Source organism: Labrus bergylta, chromosome 16, assembly GCF_963930695.1.
Source record: "Labrus bergylta chromosome 16, fLabBer1.1, whole genome shotgun sequence".
NCBI classification, from domain to species: Eukaryota; Metazoa; Chordata; class Actinopteri; order Labriformes; family Labridae; genus Labrus; species Labrus bergylta.
This window is the reverse complement of record NC_089210.1, coordinates 1,575,602-1,596,958: the sequence shown is the minus strand read 5'-3', so window position 1 is coordinate 1,596,958 and position 21,357 is coordinate 1,575,602. Positions and strand designations below refer to the sequence as shown.

Here is a 21,357-nt window from a genome sequence, read left to right as displayed (position 1 = left end):
CATGTTTCTAATAAGCTCCACGAGCAGAAACGTGCTCAAACTAGGATCAATATTGGAGATGCTTTTGAAAAATGGAGAGAGGTTAGAACACAGCTACTAGACATTATAACAGATGCATGGTGGAACAACACTTTTAATAGCGTCAGCAAGTCATAAAAGTGATTCTATAAAATCCACATTACTACATTTTCTCCTGTCAATTAATTTTTGGGGTCTTTAATTTATTCAACAGAACAGATTCGAGGACAAAACAGTGAGAGGGAAGAGACCTCATCTGTGAGCGCTGTGGTGTTACACCGTGTAAATAAAAGGTACTACTTTCTCTATTTTTAATTCAGTGGTATCATGTGTACTCTCCCCTGGCCTCGTCTCTAGCACACACGTTTATTTTTGAAGTGTTTCCTGCTTTAAGCGGCTGTTGAACATAGGGTTAGGGTTTATACCTCAGGTGCAGCCGGAGGATTAAACGCCTGCCAAAGCGAAGCATCCTACCTGACTCGTTCTGTCTGTGCATGGATGTGGGATACATCGATGGAGGCATTTATGTGTGTGTGTGGGTGTTAGAAGAATTGTAAACAGGAGACAATGGTTCCCTTCTCCACTTCTGAAACAGGTGCGCTGTTGACGACTCACATTACCTTCCTCTCATGCTGTTCAAAAACCACAAATCCATCACATGAGGAGAAAAACTAAAAGAAAGAGATCAAAGACTTAATTACATATTGTAAATTTTCCTGCTCTTTAACTGGAACACTGTATTTTGCGTTAATAATTAAAGAAGGGGCTGCTCCAGGGCTGGTAAAACGTGTGGAGTCACCTAACACTGAGGCAGTATGTTTTTGTTTCACAGAGAGAAACAGAAAGCTGTATGGGAGATTTTGTCACACATTGCTTACAGATGTCTTCTCGTTTCTCCTCTTCCCCTGCTGGGACAGAAAGTCCCTCACTAACTCGCTCACAGTCTGGGGTTTAGACAGGAGCAGGATTGCTGCTGGAGTGAGGCCCAGGGGTGGGCGTGGCTTTCCGGTTCTCCCGGAGAGGAACTTGCACGTCATCACGCCCATATAAGGTCTGAGAACTTCCTCCACTACAGTCCGGTGTTTATTAAGAGATTTATAACATCTAGTGGCTCCAGAATCACACAGCAAATGACTGAATCTCCTTTAATATGAGACAAGAATGTTTACACCGAGTAGAAACAAAAAATGGTGCTTTTTAAAACGATTTAACAACATGAGTGAAGGAATAAAGAGAGATATTTGTTCCAACAGAGTGGTCTTAACTCTCTTCATCCGCTGCCACTTCTCATTCAGACTATAAACGCATCAAAAGATGAACTAATGAGGTCCACTCTTGTGTTTCTCACACCGGTCTCCTCTGCGGTCCCTCCTCGGTGCTCTGTCTTGCCTACAGGCTTGTTTACAGTCGCCTCTTCCCGGCATTAACGTCACTCGACGTCTCCCTCTGTGGGCGTGGATAACACGCTGCCTGGCCAATCACAGCGCTCCTCCGCTCGGCAGCCAGCACGAGTGCATGGCTTTATAAAAGGGGAAGAATCGGTTTCTCTGAACACACCTCAACATTACCCAACAGCAACACATCTCCAGAGCGGGAACTGAGAGTTAAAGTTTTCCCCTGAGCGGACAGTGAAGAGAACAGAAACAGGACACTGGAGAAAGACTTTTAACATCTGACACTGAGCTGCTTGTTGTTGGACTGTTTGGACTTTTCACTCTTTCGCCTTTTGGAGTGATTTTCTAATTCATTTGGGACACTTGAGAGAGACGCCGAGTGCCTGAGTTGTGGCTTGTTTCTGTTGACTCTGACATTTATTGATTAAAGGAGAGTGTTTCTAAAAGAAGCTGGTAAGCTCACCTTTTCCTTCGACTTTCATGTCTACAAAGATGGAGCAGCCTTTCTATCATGACGACTCTTTTCTGTCGGCTTACAGCCACTCAGACGCAGCAATGCACGATTACAAACTGCTGAAGCAGAACATGAACTTGAACTTGACAGAGCCTTATCGCAACCTGAAGTCTCAGCTGAGAGCCGAGACCGACCAGTACCAGGGTGGGCATCAAGACATGGGGTCCCTGAAGCTCGCGTCCCCCGAGCTGGAGAGGCTTATCATCCAGAACAGTAACGGGGTGATCACCACTCCCACCCCGGGACAGTACTTCTACAACCGGGGGATCACGGATGAGCAGGAGGGCTTCGCGGAGGGCTTCGTGAAAGCTCTGGACGAGCTGCACAAGATTAACCAGATTCCTCCTAACGTGTCCATTGGAGCCGGAGGAGTTACAACGTGTTCCGCGGCGGCCTCTAGCGTCTTCGGCTCCACCCTGCAGCCGGAGCCTCCAATCTACACCACCCTGAGCGCCTATTGCCCCAACACGAGCCTCTCTTCCGCATCCAGCTACCCCACTGCCACTATCAGCTACCTGCCGCCTCACCAGCAGAGCCACCCTCAGACCTCCACACACGGCTCACACCCGTTCCAGCACTCCCTCGCCGGCTCGGGCATCCACCAGCAGCGGCTCGTGACTCTGAAAGAGGAACCCCAGACCGTGCCGGACCTCCTCAGCAGCGACGGCTCACCCCCCATGTCCCCGATCGACATGGATACCCAGGAGCGGATCAAGGCGGAGCGCAAGAGGCTGAGGAACCGGCTCGCAGCCACTAAGTGCCGGCGGCGCAAGCTGGAGCGCATCGCCCGGCTGGAGGAGAAGGTGAAGGGTCTAAAGAGCGACAACGCGGGGCTTTCCAGCACGGCGTCGGTGCTCCGGGACCAGGTCGCCCAGCTCAAACAGAAGGTCCTGACGCACGTGAGCAGCGGCTGTCAGCTGATGCTAACGAGTAAGATGGAGGCGTTTTAAACACCAGAGACTTATAACTAACAGACTGAAAGTAAAAAACACTGGAGTCATGATCTGCATGCACAGCACTGGGAGAAACAGCTGATGCCTGTGTTTGAGAACTGATAGAAAATGGTACTTCCGGATGCTGGGCATCACTCAGAGAACCATTGAACCCGAGACACCATCAGGGCAGCATCCAGACTGAGCAGAGTCTGCTCGCTGATGGTAGAAAATGGGAATGATAATTGTATTTCTTTGTACCTTTTACAACTGATATTGTCATGCAATGCTGCATTTATTCTGTGTGTAAATTATTTGGTTTGTCCGGTTGATCCAGACAAACTGATGATGTCCAATGTTTACACTGTCTTTTTTTATTTGTGATGTATTTAAGTAAAGTGTCTTCAAATGAAACAGCTGGACTCCAGTCTTTATTCACGTCATAATAACACTTATTACAGTTACATAAAAACACACTTACAACACGAGGTGATACAAGAGAGTAAAAGTGGGTTATATCATTTCATAACAGTTTCTTCAGCTCTCATTAGGCACACTCTGTTCTCAGCGCTTTTACGCACAGAGCGTAACGCACGTACGTAGGCCTTTCCTTATTACGCACGGACATGTCCATTTACGGGCATGTTGCGGCATTCTGCGTCACATGGGAGGCTTTCTGGGAACCCCCGCCCAGGTAACCAGTCTCATCTCAATCCTCCTATTGTATCGACAACAACCTGCGATCCCTCGTGAGAGTGGCGGAATTTCCTTTTTTATTGTTGTGAAACTTTAGATTAAAACCTGCCACACACCAGAGGAGCAAAGTCCGACCTTGCTATCAGGAAGGAAGGTAGAGATAAGACCAAAGTACATGCGGAAGTAGATAAAAACTCACACTTATGTGGCGTTTCATTATCAAATTCTTAAATCACTCCATTTAGCGACAATCATGTTCTTTAATGAGGCAAAGCGCCACAACTCGAGGTGTCAGTTATTGAAGTATCTACACATGAGGGGAAGTGAGAGCGGCTTCAGGAATGTCGGGGGCGTCTCAAGATGCCCCCTCCGCTTGGCAGAGGAGAGAGGGTGGGTAATAAAAAAGAAAAATGAGTGGGCGTCCGGAGCGGTGGATGGAGATGTACGCGCGCTGCCAAGGAAAACATTCCGCAGGGACGCATCAGCGGCCAAATATGCGCGCGGCACCCAGGGGCTCAAAAGACGGAGGAAAGTCCCGCGTGGAGGGGGATGTATGAGTCACAGCGATGACCTCGCGCTAGACGGTGGTCAGTGAAGGTGTTCATGGGATCCAGACGCACAACACAGCCATGAAATCAAAAAAAATAAAAGCCACATCAAAAAGGAGTGAAGCTGCGGTTCCACCTGAGCGTGTTGTGGAGACTTCTAACCTCCTTTCATGTCACACGTAGTTAGCCTAATTTCCACCAATAACAACTCCTCTTGTTTTTCTGCCATGAGCGTGGAAACAGAACACGCCCACGCAAGCTCTCGTTTTTCTGACACTTAGATTGTGATTGAGAAACCTACTTTCAGGGGGATGTTGAGCCTGTTTCTGCCTCATTCTGCAGTTTACAACATTTAACAATAGGAAGAAAAACAGACCAATCAGCAGGTTTTGAAGACACACTAAATGTTTATTTTCCGAGTAAACAGAACAGAACATCTCCTCTGCCCTCAGAGACATCAAACAGTCTTCACAGCCAACTCTACTACTCGAGGGAAAACTTTTAAAGATCATGTTTCGAGTCCCCCGTTTACGCACACACAGCAGGCCTACTTATTCTAATGCGAGCCAATTGAAGCAATACTGGCTCTCCACACGCCTCGGCCCACAGCCCACACTGAGTGTCTGTGGGAACATCTGTGATGTGAACAGTGACGTATAAAGAGCTCTGGGTGGGTTTGATTTTTTCTTTCCTCTCCACAAGCCCCCTTTCCCCTCCCACAGACAGACACACAACAGGCCTCCTCTCTCTCCTCTTGTCTTCTCGAGAATAACATGAATATTCCTCCCACCTCAACCGCGGCCATCTGAGGCTTCACTAAAAGTTGCAGCTCAAGTTTTTGGAGGAGAGCGAGAGAAAAGGAGGAGGAGGAGGAGGGATGTTTCATGAGTTTAAGGGACGTAAAAACACAATTATATCCCTTTTTTTTGTTCTGTTTATGGAGGCTTTTTAATGAACCCCTTTTGTTTTGGTCTGAGTATAAACTCTTGATTTCAGACTCTCTGCACCCCCTTTTGGTCTGAGTATAAACTCTTGACTTCAGACCCTTCAGACCAGGATGAGGACTCGTACAGAATGAACTTGGCACTATGCACTTGATTGAACTTACTTGAACTTCTTGTCATCATGTGATAAATGTTTTAAGTTTCCTTTGGAAAGAGGGGAGGTGTTTGGATGTCTCTGATAGAGCCTGGTAGGTGTTCATGTTTCCATTTGTCCTTTAAAGTATTTGTAACTTTGTGGGCCATGAATTAAACCCAGTTTCATTCAAACGTTCTCCATCACAACGCTGACACCAGTAATGTGAGATGAGTTTGTCTTTCCTCTATCAGAACCCGTTGAGCCAGCCCCCTTCACGGTAGAGGATGTACAGCGCCAGCTAAGCCGATGCAAGGTGGGCAAGGCTCTGGGGCCTGACGGCATCCCAGCAAGGGTGCTGAAGGCCTGTGCCCACGAACTCTCACCAGTACTCTTCTCACTCTTCTGTGAATTCTACCGGACTGCCCCCATACCCACCCTCTGGAAAACTGCAACAATAATTCCGGTGCCTAAAAAACCCCGGCCCACTGAGCTCAACTGCTATCGTCCTGTTGCTCTCACCTCCATTATAATGAAGTGCCTGAAGAAACTATTACTGAACACCATTCTGCCAGTTGTTGCCCCACAGCTGGACCCCCTCCAGTTTGCATACAAGGCAAAGAGGGGCACAGAGGACGCTGTGGCCGGCCTGCTGCACCTCCTCCTTCAGCACCTAGACTCCCCAGGTCATTTCATCAGAGTCCTCTTCGTGGACTTCAGCAGTGCTTTCAACACCATTCAAAGGCATCTGATGATCCAGAAACTACACCAGCTCAACACCCCCCCCCCCCCCCCCTCCCGCCTGATCCACCTCATTCACTACTTCCTCAGTGACAGGCTGCAAGCTGTGCGAGTGGGCACAACCTCATCACCTGCACTAACCACCAACACCGGAGCACCACAAGGATGTGTACTGAGCCCATTCCTGTACACACTCTACACCAACGACTGCACCAGCCCGTCACCCACCACCACATACCTCAAATACTCAGACGACACAGCCATCATTGCCATGCTCACCGACAACAACTCTGTCCAGGACTACCACAACACTATCACAAACTTCACTCAGTGGTGTGACAATAACCATCTCCATCTCAATGTCCCTAAGACAAAAGAATTAATAATCAGTCCTCCCTCACCTCAGCACCCACTTATCATCAACACCCAAGCAGTGGAAATAGTAAACAGTTTTAAATATCTCAGAGTAACACTAGACAACAGACTCAGTTTTTAACAGCACACCAGGGACATCCAGAAAAAGAGCCATCAAAGACTGTCAGCCATCCGCATGAAAGGACTCTATGTTGCCCCCCATCTCCTCCTGCTGCTCTATCAGAGCATGATCCAGCCCATCTTACTGTACTGTTCCACCTGCTTCTTCAACATGTTATCTGTAAAAAAACAAGGCCAAACTCACAGCTGCCAGAATAATCGGTCTCCCCACACCCAACCCAACAGAACTCAATAACAGGGCCATCACACGCATTGCAACCTCAATAGAACAGGACATGACACACCCACTGAACACTCACCTCGCCCCACTTCCCTCAGGACAGAGGTATAGAGCACTAAGGTGCAGAAAGGCTTGCCTTGGGAGGAGCCTGATCCCCTCTGTCATAACAGTCCTGAACAAAAGGCCTCGCTGAACAGGCCAGAATGGGAACTCTTGACTGTTGTCTAACTCTGTTTGTTTGTGTCATACTCTGTTTTTCTGTGTATGAATGTTCTTTGGTGGGACTTGTATGTTGGACAGTAACGGTACTGTGAAAAAGAATTTCCCCTCGGGGACAATAAAGTCTAAAGTCTGTGAGGTGACAAACTAAATATTGTGACTGGATCAACAGGAAAGAGAGAGTTGTGTCTAAGACTGCATTTAGCTCATTAGAATAAGTCGACAGTTCAGTTTAGTAAAATGAAAACAAAAACAAACAGAGTCAGGAAAGCAGTCATTGGCACATGCATGAAATGTCTGGTCTGGGTCGCTGGTGGCCTGACACACAGAAGCTTTAAAAAACAAAAAAAACTGTATTTATGTTGTATGAATGTGGCCTGTGAAGGTCTAAATATACTCTCTGTTCTGTGTGAACCTGGGTAGTTTGGAGGGTTTGTTGGGACACACTGCCACCTTGTGGAGGAATGTAGTCAGCTCAGGGCCCTTGAGAATCAAATAATTAAACAATCAAATAAGCCAAATAATCAACTACCACGTCTTTTAAATCAGTTCTGGATATCTATGCAAATGTGTTTATTTAAAGGACATTTAGTGTGCTGACTTTTCTCTCTCTTTTTTTTGTCTTGTTGCGGTCGTGCACCTTAAATATTGTTCACTGTCGAGTGTGCAGTGTTCAGGTTGATTCATGCCTTCTCAAAGTCTCCATGCTTTTCTCTTTTAGTCCTGTTTGTGACTCCACTGTTGAGTTAGCTGTTAGTTCATGTTTTGATCATCAGGGGAGGAGTGTTGGAGATCTGTTTTCTAAGTCAAAGGATTGTACAGAGTAATGTTCCCCTGATGTCATCATTTTCAAACAGTCCCTGAAGTACTCGCTTGTATTTTTTTTTTAGAACATGACACAGACAACAGCATCATTTATCATTATTAGATCTCCTCTGAGTGTCAGAGTAAACAAAGGTTTGAAGGTCAGATTTTAGCCGTGCAGAAACAAATGAAAATGAAAACCTTATCTTATTTGTTTTACAAAATGTTTCAGACGCTGGGCTTGTAAACAGTCTGACGTGATACAGAAACAAATTAAAAAGATAAGCTCCGCTCGTTTATGAACTCCTCAGCTGATGCAGAGGGACGTTGGTTTGTGATGCTCTTTTGTTATGTTTTGTTTAGCTGCTATAGGCTTAGACCACAGGGTTAAGCTGCCCCCCTCTCTGTATGCATTCATGTGCTGATACTTGTTTTGGAGATGATAGTGGATTTAAGAATTAGGAGAGTCTCAGGACGGCTTTTAGAAAGGTCGTCTTTATTTTGAAAGTAAAGCACGGAAACACATATTTCAGCAAAGTGACAACAAACCAGACAAAGTAGTTCCCCTTTTTTTTTCTTCTTTTTTTTTTTACAAAACATCGACGTCTAACAGAGCCTGACTCCAGAAACACAGGACATGATTATAAAAGAAACAGACATTGAACCACCTCTCAGGGTTTGAAGCTCGTCTATCGTTTGCCGTTATAATGAAACATCCCTTTTGTTACATTCATATTTTAATGACTCTAGCCGACCGTCTCTGATGTGATTTCCTGTTTGAAGTTTATACGACACAGCATCACAACAGAATCAAAAAGCTGCCTACTGCACAGATTAAAGATGTCTACGAGGAGGAGGAGGAGGAGGAGGAGGAGGAGGAGGAGGAGGGGGAGGAGGAGGAAGAGGGGGAGGTGGAAGAGGAAGTAGAGGAGGAGGAGGGTAGGGAGGGACAGGAAGAGGAGGGGGAGGAGGAGGAAGATGAGGAGGAAGAGGAGAGGGAGGAGGAGGAGAAGGAAGTAGAAGAGGAAGAGGAGAGGGAGGAGGAGGAAGAAGAGGAAGTAGAGGAGAGGGAGGAGGAGGAAGTAGAAGAGGAAGAGGAGGAGGAGGAAGGTATCTTAAGTACTGTTTCAGGTACACAATGATAACAACACTGTGGTGCATAATCAGCTGGTTTCCTGACGTCCTGTTTTAAAAGTGAAGGTGTGAATACACGACGTGACGATGAGGAGAATCAGAGATCAGTTTGTGTGCTAAGGTTAGTAAACGGAGCGAGGCTACATCTCTACAGAGAAGTTCTAGACAACAATCTCTAAATGTTTTCCATCTATCTCAGCAGGCCGCTGCCGCTCCCCTCCCCGTCGTCGACCATGATGGAGCGCTTACGCAGCACATAGTTCCCCTTCCTGTAGCTCCGGGCCGGCAGGGGCAGCTTGGTCTGGCAGGGCGCGCGGTACTGAGGCAGGCCGCTCTTGGTGGTGTCGAGCTCCTCGGGGTCGTCCTGCTGGGCTCTGAGGGCGGCGATCACGTCTTTGTCCGAGGGGCTCAGGGTCAGGCAGCCGCAGGGACGACCGCCACCGCCCTCCGCTCCGACCTCCTCCGTCTCATCCTCCACCGTCATGAAGGCGTCCCCCCACAGGCTCTCGCAGAGGTCCCTGCCGTGCTGGTACATCTGCACACACACACAAACACACACAACACTCAGAGAGGGCGGAGACATAACGTCCTTCCAAGCATGCACACCGGCTCCTTTCAGACGCAGCTGCCAAGGTCTCAAAGAGAACACGCTTTGAATCTTTTGTGCACAAGATAAAGCCAAAAAAAACTTGATCATCACCTGGAGTTCAAGATATCCTCCCTCCTAACAAAACTCACAGATTGTCTTCCCCCGGAGTGGGTACAAAGGGTCTGACTCTGAAAATAATGCATCATAACTTATGTTTCAAATCACAGCAACTGTTGCATTCTGTGTTTCCCCCCGAAATCTACGAGACAGAAATAATTCTACAATTGACTTATTAGACGCCTTCATCCAAGGCGACCTCACGGTGACTGGGAAGGGCAAAGAAACACTTTTTACAAAATCTGAGACAAATTAAAAAAAAAATTTAAACAAATTTACAAAATGTGAAACACTTTTAAAAGCGCTGAGACAAATTTACAAGTGGCAGAACACTTTTACCAGTGGCAGAATCTTGACGGAAAGGGAATGCACTAAATACAGGAAGTGACCCAGAAGTGATTGCGTGAGGGGTCTTTTTTTTTGTTTTGGAGGAAACAAACAAAGTGACCCCTTCACTTCCCAGCCACCGTACGACGAACATCAGGGAGTAAGAACGACACAAGCAAGGATCAAGAGCGTCAGGAAGTGTAAACAAACACCTTTAAGTCTGATCGGGCACACAGGTGCTGACAGGAAGTGTTCAGAGATGCTGACAGGAAGTGACCAGAAGCAGAGTGCCACATCGACAGCTTTTCTTAAGAGTTCTAATCAGAATCAAAACCATCCTAAAAATTCTCATAATCAAACAAAACCATCCTCATTAAGTGCTTAGGTGTTCATCAAAGAGTTGGATATCATGAAAAGAACCCGTGCATTAAACCTGTGCTGCAGGATCATGGACGGTATAAGACATGGAAGTAGTCGCTCTGTTTTCAAAATGGCGCCACGTGTGTTTGTTGAGAGGCCTTTGTGACAGACTGTTCTTTCCAAATGATGTTTTGATTTAATGTCATGTGAGTGTGACAGGTTATTAAAACTCACAGGAGCGTTTCACACCAACAGCTCAAAGCTCAAATGCTGAAGTGACATGATCGTGCATTCTCTCTAAAGGCCAGCAGGGGGCGAGACTGCAGGTTTCAAAAACAGTCTGATTGGATTGAGCCAGATAAAAAATAGATTTGTGTGATCCTCAAAATTCGTTATATTTTCCCACACTGGTTCTGCAGTAGTGTTGCATTAAATCTTCAGTGTTTGCTCTGTTTTTCTTCGCTGGTAAACATCACATTGGAATAATTGATTTTGGCCTCTCAGGGCAGCGCCGGCCTCGAAAACAAACACCCTCTGCAAGGTGTTAAGAAGCAGCCTGCAGGCACCTGGCAGCTGCTTCTCTCCTCACCGCTGTCTGCAGCAGCCCTGAGAGCAAAATCACAAGACATGACGACCTTGGCGAGCTCACGCTGATCACTCAATGACTTCATCTCCTCGTGGCAGCAGGACGAGAGAAGACGGGACGGATTCAGACCAATCACAGAGAGGGGTCGGCTTTCTTCCTCTCTGACGGTGTGATTTATCACGGCGCTCAGCATTTATGAAGTTATAATCTGAGGGGAAAACTCCGGTTCCTGCTGACACAAGCGGTATGTTTTCTGGAGCGTGAAAAAACGATGCTCCTCTCTAATAGGACACGTACGTGGATTAAAGCAAATACTGCACGCCGCTGCAAGAAAACAAATCAGCATTCAACTGTTTAAGCTGTTTAACTGGAATAGAGCCTGCACATAGACACAGTTGGCAAAGCTAATTATGGAAGTTTGAGACACGCATGCAGGCGGTGCTTCCCCGTGTTAAAGCTCCCACTCTGCCTACAGTGACGGCCTCGTACGCAGCCAATAAGACGAGCTGCCGAGTCTCCCACTTCATCTCCCTCATGCTCTTTTTTTCTTCTTCTCTTGTTTATAGCTGCACTCTGTGTTTGTTTATCTCTTCTTCTTCTTCTTTACTTCACCACCCCTCCTCCACCACCACAGCGTCTGCTTCCTTTCATCCTCCTGTCTGTTGGAGGATTAAAACCTGAGTCACACCGGGCGCTCGCAGAGGGGAAAAAAAACCTGTAATATATCAACCGTGTTCAAAGGACAAAGAGGATTTCTCTCCACTACACACTGTATCCCCTCTGTGTGACACTTTGGAGTTATCTGTACGACCACATGATACACACACACACATACACACACACACACACACACACACACACACACACACACACACACACACAGTTCTGTCCTACCCCATGCGGGCGTAGGTCAGGGTTAGCTGCCAGCATTAATTCAGAACAAGCTTAAGTGGCTTTAGACGAGTGAGTGAGATAGTGACATTCCCTCGGGGCTTTATCCTTCACGTTCTTATCTTTTTCCAATTCTGACCTGCTCTGTCCTGACCCCCCCCCCCCCCCCCCCCCAAACATCTCACCTGGTGTGAAAAGGAAACACAAAAGAGAGAGGGCTTAAATCTTTGAGCCTTTTGGCAATGACAAAAATATCTTTCCCCACATAAAGTGATAAAACTGATAGAAATAACACCTGGAGGAATTTGTTGGGGTTTGTACCTGCAATGTTTTCTTAGGCTGAGAGATGAAATGATCTCGATTCAGGATTGTGATGACATTTTCTGTTCTTTTTGGTATTCAAGTTTTCTAATGCCTTTAGGTTTAGAGTCAAAGACAAAAACTTAAAGGAGCAGTATGTAACTCTGACCCCTAGTGTTTAAAATGGGTACTGCAGTCTAAATTCTAAACTTTCTAGCGAGCTGTCCCCCCCCTCCTCTCTAGAGTGGATGCTCACTCAGGTCACCATGTGGTGGACTCTGAAGCTTCAGTGTTTATCCAGCTCTGCATGGGTCTGTAAACCTTTCTGTGTTCTAACCTCTCTCCATTTTTCAAAAGCATCTCCAATATTGATCCTAGTTTGAGCACGTTTCTGCTCGTGGAGCTTATTAGAAACATGCAGAGGCTTTTTAGGTCGGGTACAATCACTTCTATCTGAACCACTTCTCTTGACCGCTTCCATCGCTGCAACACCTGTTGACCTGATAACTGCTCTCATATCTGACAAACTGAGGGGCGTCCAAAACGGCTGTGTGGGGGGTCGCCTTAAAACCGCCTACCTTCTCTGGTCCAAACAAATCCAGAGCATTCAGGAGCAGAATCTATGCTTTAAGATTTTGTTAATGCTCAGAGTCGGCGGCCTCTCTGCGCTGCAGATGAAACATCATTCAGACAAAACAAAACCCGGAGTAGAAAGAGTGTCTCTCTGGGATAAATAAGACCTTGGCTGGTAAATAATGTTACCAAAGAGGACAAAGAGAGAGAGAGCGAGAGGGAGCGAGAGGGAGCGAGAGAGAGAGAGAGAGAGAGAGCGAGAGGGAGCGAGAGAGGGAGCGAGAGAGAGAGCGAGAGAGAGAGCGAGAGAGAGAGAGAGAGCGAGAGAGAGAGAGAGCGAGAGCGAGAGGGAGAGGGAGAGTGCCAGAGGGATTTCTGCATGCAGTGGATGAATGTGTCTACTTATGTGTGCCTTTAAATGCATTAGCTCGTCTCTATGCAAATTGACGTCTACTGCAGAGAGCATTTACAAAACCAGACTGTATTCGTTTCTATATAATACACACACGCACACGCGCGCACATGCACATGCACACGCACATACACAAACTATATTAATGCACCAGGGGAACTTTTCAGGGATTCTAACAAGGTTTCATGAGGATTTAATCAACTTAAAATGTGTCGTATCATGTGCTTAAAGATCTCTCCTGTGTTGACTTGTTGTCTCTGTGCAGCTCTCAGAACGTCTGAGGTGAACTGAAACGCTGTGAGCTCAGACCACAAAGCAGCTCAAACCAAAACAAAATGATTCTCTGCCGCTGTGACCTCCAAAAAGTGTAACTGTGGGCTAACGCTGGTTTTCAGTGGATCTGACGAGAATGCTCTGAGTCATTCCTCTTTTAATACAGACACTCTGTTTTAAAAGCTACTTCAGTTTATTGGAGCTCATTTGGTGCTGTTAGCGAGGCCTGAAATGAGAGCGGGTCAAAACAAGCACACACACACACACACACACACACACACACACACACACACACACACACACACACACACACACACACACACACACACACACACGCACACGCTTTCATACAAATGAGTTATTTAGTAAATTCCAGGAATGATCTAATAGAGCAGTGGAATGCGGAGATGGAAGGATGATAAAAAGAAAAATAAAGACGTGTGGCTGGAAATGAGGAAAGAACAACATTTAGATCGATGGAGAGAAAACGAATTTCACTTTTAGAAAGAAAGAAGAAATGTTTTTTGGAAAGTAGAGAAAGAAAAAGACAGAATGGGAGGACATATGGAAATTTGGATGGATGGATGGATAGATGGAAAGATGGATGGATGAATAGAAAGATGGATGGATGAACAGAAAGATGGATGGATGAATGGATGGATATATTATTGCATACAACTAAGCGATGTTTATTGAACTTGTAGATTTTAAAACAGTGTCTCTGACAGCTTCATGTCCTCAGACTGTTTCCGGTCAGAATGAGCTGAGGGGGAAACATTTGAATGTGACACAAAGACGAGTTTCTCTGGATGTGGAGTCGACTCGTTTAGAAACACAAATGAGTCGGCGTCTCTCTGTTCACTGGAGCAGGTCGGACCTCTTCATGCTTCAGACCACAGCGCTGCTCTGTACTGTTAACAGTGAAGGTCAGAGGTCAAACAGTGTGTATCTGTAGGGTCTGCAGCAGGCAGAGTGTGGTAACCCTTTAGTTACCACACACACTCTCTGCCTGCTGCAGACCCTACAAATACACACTGTTTGACCTCTGACCTTCACTGTTAACCCTTTAGTTACCACTCACACACACTCTCTGCCTGCTGCAGACCCTACAGATACACACTGTTTGACCTCTGACCTTTACTGTTAACCCTTTAGTTACCACACACACTCTCTGCCTGCTGCAGACCCTACAGATACACACTGTTTGACCTCTGACCTTCACTGTTAACCCTTTAGTTACCACTCACACACACTCTCTGCCTGCTGCAGACCCTACAGATACACACTGTTTGACCTCTGACCTGCACTGTCACGGCTTAAATGACAAACCTTGAGGTCCGTCATGGGACTTACCTAAAAACGGACTGCTCAAAGATACGGGACAAAAACATATTGGACCGACAAAAATGACCATCCTTAAAGTCGAGCAGCTCTTGTGGCTGGGAGTAAAAATATATAAAAGTCCAGATTCATGTAAGCGGCCAATCATAGATGGTTTGGGTTCAGGCCTACCTGCTGGTACTGGACACAGTTTCCGGTGCAGTTCTGTCCTCTGGGGTCTCTGGCCCAGTTACGAGCACACGTCATGTCCACCCTGCAGGCGTCAAACCTAAAGACACAGATGTAAGATATTCAAATTAAATACCTGAAACGGCAGAGCATCAAGCTGTCATTCATGCTGTTTCCTCGGTAACCTCTAGTGCCAATTATTCATGTTCTATTAAAATATCTCCCTCGAAACTTAAAATCGTTTTTAAGCAGTTTTTTGTGCCAGACTGTTTTGCAGCAGGCCAAACCAACATCCTGGAAGTTTGTTGTTAGCATAACTGCCCCAAGAAAAACAAAGTGTTTCATGCATTTAAATCTCTTCGGCTTGTTTGTTGCAAGATGAGGAATTTACATTTCAGTTCCCTGTGAACTCTCTTGACTCCGAGTTGCAACAGGAAGTCAGCTCTCTGTAAAGAAATAAATCAAGTGTTTGTTTGTCCTGTAGGAAACAGACTTGTTGAAGATGTGGTTTTTGTCAGTCGTGCATTAGGATGATGTCATTTATTTGCATGAAGCCTCTAATCCTAAAACTCCTCTGCCCTCAGATTCATAACTGGTGACGGGTATGGCACTTACCATTGTGTCCTGTATGAGAAGGTTGAGTGGTTCATCAGAACACACTGTTTTAACATTCTATTGGTCATAGTTTAACCAGTTTAAAGATGGAGATGTGTTTCCTTTAAAGGTCTCAAAAAGTCTTGAATGCTCACTGGAGAAGTCCTAAAAGAAGAGATACCATGATACAGAGATGTGTCTTGTCTTCCTGTGAATCCTCGGCGACGTCTTCGTACTCTAGCTGGGTCGTTCTTGTACCTGACTCTACAAACTAAACTGATTTATGTCGCCTTATCACCTGAGACATGCAGCACAGCCTGCTGTCTGATAACCTCTCTCCTGACACTCGTACGGCCTCATACTCATTCTCATCTACAGTCGTCTAGCGGTGTGTTTTTCGGCGGCCTCACCAGTCACGGCAGAAGCTGTGGCAGAGCGGCACGGCCTGGATGTAGGAGCGGCGGTGGGGGTGGGGCCAGCGTGCGGCGTCGGGGGAGCAGCGGTAAAAGCAGGCCACACGCTTCAGGAAGCCTTCACACCTGAGGAGAGAGAGAGAGGAGTTAGGATGGACGTAATGACCTTTATGTGACCCTGGAGGCGGACTCTCCAGTGTTTCCTCTTTAATTTAGTTTAGTTTATTTGCACATTTTTTGAAAGAAGAGTCAAACAGAAAAAATAAAACAAATAAAAAATAAAACACGTGCAGGTGAGGTAGAAACCCACGAGGGCTTATCTCACAACGTCACTTTCAGAGATTAAACAAAGTTCAAATAAAATACAGTAAAAATAACAAAGTAAGAATATTTACTATCACAAATAAAATGTACCCAAATGAAAATGACATACAGTGTGTAGACAATATAACAAAGTCAGGACAATTCACTATTCACTACAAATCTTTCTGACATCAATGCATTTCTCAGTCTCAATTTGTATCTTTTCCCTACTTCTCCCCTAACGTATCTCTCCTACTTTGGTCCGAGGAGGATTAACCCTCTAACACCGGGGATAAATCCAGCCATGACCGGACTGTGGAGGATTAATCAATCAATTAAATCACTTGTTATTCACTCGGCACCAAACGGACACTGAAGTTATCTTAAGACTTGTTAAGTCGAGGTCAACACCGCAGGCTTTGCTCTGTTATTTAAAGAGACCCAACATGAGTTAGCACTTGGTGACGGCGGCAGGAAAAAAGGTCGGGCAGAAGCAGCCTGATTCCTGCACAGGTATCGTCTGTTTAACCCCGGGCCAAGCAGGTGACATGAAGAGAGAAATAAACATGCAGACGTAAAGAAACAGCTGCTGAAAGATATGAAGAATAACTGGAAAAGTAAAGCTAAGGGTCCTTATCTGAACTGCTTTCTCTCTTCTTGATATTTTTTTAGAAGAAGATAATACTTTATTAATCTGGCAAGATATAATTGTTGCACAAGCAGGATTTTAAATCAAGACTACCACATCATCACTGTGATTAGTAAGGAACATGGCTCTTTTTAAAAGAACAAATAACTTTAATTCATTTGTAGTTTGATTTTTACCCCCCAGTTACGACCACAGCCTTCCCGCTCTAAGTGAGGGACACGCCCCCTGCACACAAGATGAAGATTTTTCTGTCACATTTATGGTCTTGACTCGGTCTCAGCCCGCCCCTGGTCTCGGTCTTGGTCTTGACATTTCGGTTCTCAAACGTTACCAATGTACTTGTGCAGGAGTTTGCCTGCAATTTTAGGTAGTCAAAATGAGAAATGACCCCATATTGGGTGCCGAGGACTTCTATTTTTGTTGCCATGGTATCAAAATCAGTAGCCTTGCACAGGTACTGATTAGAAATGATTGCTTTCAGCTGATTTCATAATAAGAGTGTAAATTTGAGTGTTGTCATGGAGACTTACTGAGAGCTCAGGGATCCACACTTGTCCCAGGGTTCATTCTTGTTGGTATCGGCGGGAACATGAGAGATATCCTGGATGTTTTCATCCGTGCAGCAGCTATCTGTCAGCGGCAAAGACACAGGAGCACACTCAGCAAGCATTCAGTCAGCAGAGTCAACGAGACATTTTCATCACAGCTCACATCGCACAGTTACACACATACAGGAGCAGAGTCTCTGCAGCTGGTAGCATCATGAGTTCTGGATCTATAGCCCCCTCTGTTTGCACTGATAATATTCCATTGCAAACATGGCGGCAAAGTTTTGCTGATTTATGCGTCTGGGTGTTTAAATGTGTCTAATTGTAGAGCGGAGCTGTCAGCACCTCCACTCTCTGCTGCAGGGCCGAGCTCTCATCCTGACCGGGTTTCATTCTGTCCACATGTATATGATGAGCGGAGACAAGAGAGGACAGCTCTTTCTCCGGCTCATAATGAAACTCAGACTATGCAGATCTTATACCACAGCAATAATCGATGGATTGGCAGTTTGATCCGATGCTCCTGCTGCCTTCGTGTTGGGAGTGTTGTTGGCAAAGACGCTGCTCCTGAAGGAATATATTTGTGTGGATATATTTAGATTTAGTATGATTGACAGGGCTGAGATGCAGCCTCTGCCATCTGTGTGTGAATGTGTGAAAGTGACATATCGTGATAATTGCTTGGAGCGGTTGTAAAAGGAGAAAACGTATAAGAAGGGCGGCCAAATTGGCGTCCATTTACACATCTGTAAAAAGGGTTACGACCTTGACGGGGAGAGTTTGGGGGCTTTTAGCCTTCATTTAGACGGGACAGTGGATGGAATCTGAAATCAGGGAGAGAGAGAGAGAGAGAGAGAGAGAGAGAGAGAGTGGGGAATGACATGCAGTGGCGATTCTAGAGCCTGTCGGGGCCCTAGGCAAAAATCAATTGGGGGGACCCCTTAGGGAGGTTTCCTACCGTCATTGCAAAATTTGCACATTTTAGGCCGCTGCTTTGGGGCACCAAGCAGTGGCCTGCCTCGCCTCTGATTGGACGCAGGAAAGGGGCCAGCCGCCTGGAGGACTACAGCCTCTATTCATTTATTATTAACACCATTATTTTAATTTTTTTTATGGTTTATTGTTTATGCATTTTGTTATGTTTGACATGTGGTCTAATGAGCAATAACAAACGTTATTAGCATTATGTGTTGCTTATTTTTCACACTCTATTTATCGTCTTACAAGATTTATCGCATCGTGTTGTCAAGCATGCAAACGTTCACACAAATGAAGTCCTTCAGGGATGAATCCAGCTTGAAGGAAAGCTTCTGGAGCATGTGGTGAACACAGCCGATGCAAACACAGAGTGTGTGCTCCAGAAGTTTCCCTTCATGCTGTGATTTCCTCTCACGATCAGAGACACAGCGGCTTGTAATGTATGTATGTCTGAAGCACAGATTCTGCTTCCTTTTGTTGTTTAAATAAATGTATTTGAATAGTATTGATTAGCACCCTGCAGTGAGCATCAACTCTTAAGACGCTAACTTTTTGTATTTTTTTATTGATGTCTAGCTTTAATGTTTGGGTGTTTTTGTTCCTGCATAGAAACCAATCGATGCCGCCTCAAATAAAAGCTTTTTAATGTCTGATGACAAACAAAGTGAGGAGGAGCTGTCAACTCTGCAGGACAGTTTGGGGGAACATTTAACCCTTTGTGTGGGTGCTTTCAGACTCAAACGATGCATTTTTATTTATTCAGGCGCCAAATCACAACCACAGTCCTGTCATTGTTTACAGAGCACGTCTGGACTCTCTGCTGTATTATTATTTTACAGAGACCAGACATTAATCCACCAAAAGCCATCATGGCTTGAACTCAATGTAACAGGCAGAAATCTGTAGCGGAATCAGACGGCGTTTATGGACGGCCATCTGCCGTAGCTGGACGAGCCGATGAGGAGAAATACAGAGGAGAAAAACAAGAACGTCAAGCAGCGTCTGGAAAACAAAGAGCCGGTCACTCACTGTCAGCATACAGCCCACACTCCCTCAGGTGGGGCTCCGGGCCGGGTGTGGCCTTGTGCTTTCCATCCTGAAGACACACCCCCTCTGAGCGGGCTCCGCCCATCAGCTCAGCGGCCAAATATGTACAGATCAACAGCAGAAGGTGAGAGGTGACGGCCATCTCTACAGCGGCAAAAAACAAGTCTGGAAAAGAAATCAGGAGACATTTGAACTGAATCAGCTGCAGAAATAAAACCAAAAATATATTTCATTTCATTTCATATTTGATGTATTTGCTCATTTCAGTGTTTGGTTTCAACACAATAAAACACAACTAAAAATATTTTCTCATAATACTGAAACACTGTTCATGAGCAAACAGGTGCAGGAAGAAGAAAACCAAAAATATATGAACACATTTCATATCTCTGAGTGTGTATTATAATCTGTGGGTGTCAGAAGAAGTTTTTCCTGTTTATAGGGAGACTAAACTTTACTTCAGAACCATAACGAGGTGTTAAATCTGTTTAAAGCCGTTCCCACGCCTCCCTGTGTCACGCTGCACACGGTAACTTATTGTGTGTGTGTGTGTGTGTGTGAGAGACGTCCTGCGCGGCCCGTTTATCTCTGCGTGTGGTGACCCAGTAGAGCCCGGGTTGAGCCTAATTAGGGGGGACGGGAGCACCGTGCTGAGCTGGATGACATGCGTGTTGGTTTAATCTGAAGAGCTGGCTGACCGACGTGCAGCCTAGATGTGAACGAATTAAAACAAATCTGCTCGACATGACCACACGGTCCCAAACAGGTCAGGTGTGACCCTGATTCAACACGGGGGATAACCAGATACACAAAATGTAAAAAAAAACATCAGAAATGAGAGAGGAAGGGCAGAAGATAGGGAAAGGGTTTGTGCACGTTGTGACCTTCAGGTTCCAGTTAGTTTTCACTTCTTTACAAAGAGATCACTAAATAACAAACAACGGATCCTACTTAGAAACTCTTTGAGATTTACTTCAAATTAAATCAAATCTTATCAAACAGTTACTTCTGGACGTCCCACATCAATACCAACAAAATAAAAAAAAACAAAAGAATCCACAAAAGAATCAGCAATGAGTTTGAAAATATCAAAAATATCACAACAATGTGATATTTATTGCTCAGGCAGAAGGCTTTATAGTTTATAATTTAAACATGTAACATCACACACATGTCATAAATAACCTTGGGGAACAAACTGCCCCCAAAAAAATCCCTTTCCCCTACAGAGTGCTGTGTCGCTCATTAGTGAGTTTTCAGCCACCTCGAGGCGTTTGAGTGTTTTTTAACATCGAGTGTATAGCAGCTGTGGCACAATATTTCATACCTCAACCCTCAAAAATCCTGAAGTTTGTCTGTGACATCCTTAATAATGTTGAAATGTGATTGTGGTGTGTGTGGTGGTGCAGTTTAAGAAGACGAGCGTATTGTTCTTACCTGTTGGTGGGTTTAAGATGCTCCGGGATGTGGATTAGTTCCCTCTGTCTCTCCGGTGTGTTGTGTTGTAAATCCAGCTGGCTGTTCTGGGTACTCCGGTGTCCTCCCCTCTCTCTCTCTCTCTCTCTCTCTCTCTCTCTCTCTCTCTCTCTCTCTCTCCCTCTCTGCGTGCAGCGCTGTGATCTCTTGTAGCTGCAGCTCGACACTTTGTCACCGGTTTATATGAAGGACATCTCGGTCCCTTCCACCAGGCGGCTCACCCCCTCCCTCTGCCCCATGCTGGGAAGTCCTCTCTCTCTCTCCCTTCCTCCCTTTCCTACACGCACACACACGCACACACACGCACACACACGCACACACACGCACACACACGCACACACACACACACACACACACACACACACACACACACACAGAAAAGACTCCCTCCTTGTTAATCTCCCGTGAGATGTTTACCAAATCCTTCTTGTTGACAGCCTTACATCTCCGTTATTCAAAGCAACATTGAAGCCCAAAAAAAAAAAAGATTTCTCAAAGTCACAGGAGAGATGTTGCTCTTTGTTTTAAAGGTATCAAATAATAAAGGTGCTGCTGAGTCACACATGTCCTCTCTCTCTCTCTCTCTCTCTCTCTCTCTCTCTCTCTCTCTCTCTCTCTCT

The 21,357-nt window shown here is 45.7% G+C and overlaps 2 protein-coding genes across 2 annotated transcripts; one reads left to right on the top strand and one right to left on the bottom strand.

Moving 5' to 3' along the window:
* Positions 1–1,562: 1,562 nt before the first annotated feature.
* On the top strand, positions 1,563–3,272 carry junbb (JunB proto-oncogene, AP-1 transcription factor subunit b). Its single transcript, XM_020655647.3, has one exon. The coding sequence runs from the start codon at positions 1,893–1,895 to the stop codon at positions 2,874–2,876; it is 984 nt and encodes a 327-aa protein (XP_020511303.1). The 5' UTR covers positions 1,563–1,892; the 3' UTR covers positions 2,877–3,272.
* Positions 3,273–8,134: 4,862 nt separating this feature from the next.
* On the bottom strand, positions 8,135–20,933 carry rtbdn (retbindin). Its single transcript, XM_065964405.1, has 6 exons — positions 20,699–20,933; positions 19,244–19,426; positions 17,219–17,318; positions 15,734–15,862; positions 14,733–14,829; positions 8,135–9,327 (listed from the first exon to the last, which is right to left on the bottom strand). The coding sequence occupies exons 2-6, from the start codon at positions 19,401–19,403 to the stop codon at positions 8,983–8,985; spliced, it is 831 nt and encodes a 276-aa protein (XP_065820477.1). The 5' UTR covers positions 19,404–19,426; positions 20,699–20,933; the 3' UTR covers positions 8,135–8,982.
* Between the last annotated feature and the right edge of the window lie 424 nt (positions 20,934–21,357).

Bases quoted from the DNA above. Each gene is read 5' to 3' on its own strand.
- junbb (XM_020655647.3), top strand. From the start codon at position 1,893: ATGTCTACAAAGATGGAGCAGCCTTTCTATCATGACGACTCTTTTCTG.
- rtbdn (XM_065964405.1), bottom strand. From the start codon at position 19,403: ATGGCCGTCACCTCTCACCTTCTGCTGTTGATCTGTACATATTTGGCC. The intron at 14,830-15,733 runs GTGAGGCCGCCG...CTGTGTCTTTAG, and splicing joins CACAGCTTCTGCCGTGACTG to GTTTGACGCCTGCAGGGTGG. The intron at 9,328-14,732 runs GTAGGCCTGAAC...GTGTGTGTGCAG, and splicing joins ACTGTGTCCAGTACCAGCAG to ATGTACCAGCACGGCAGGGA.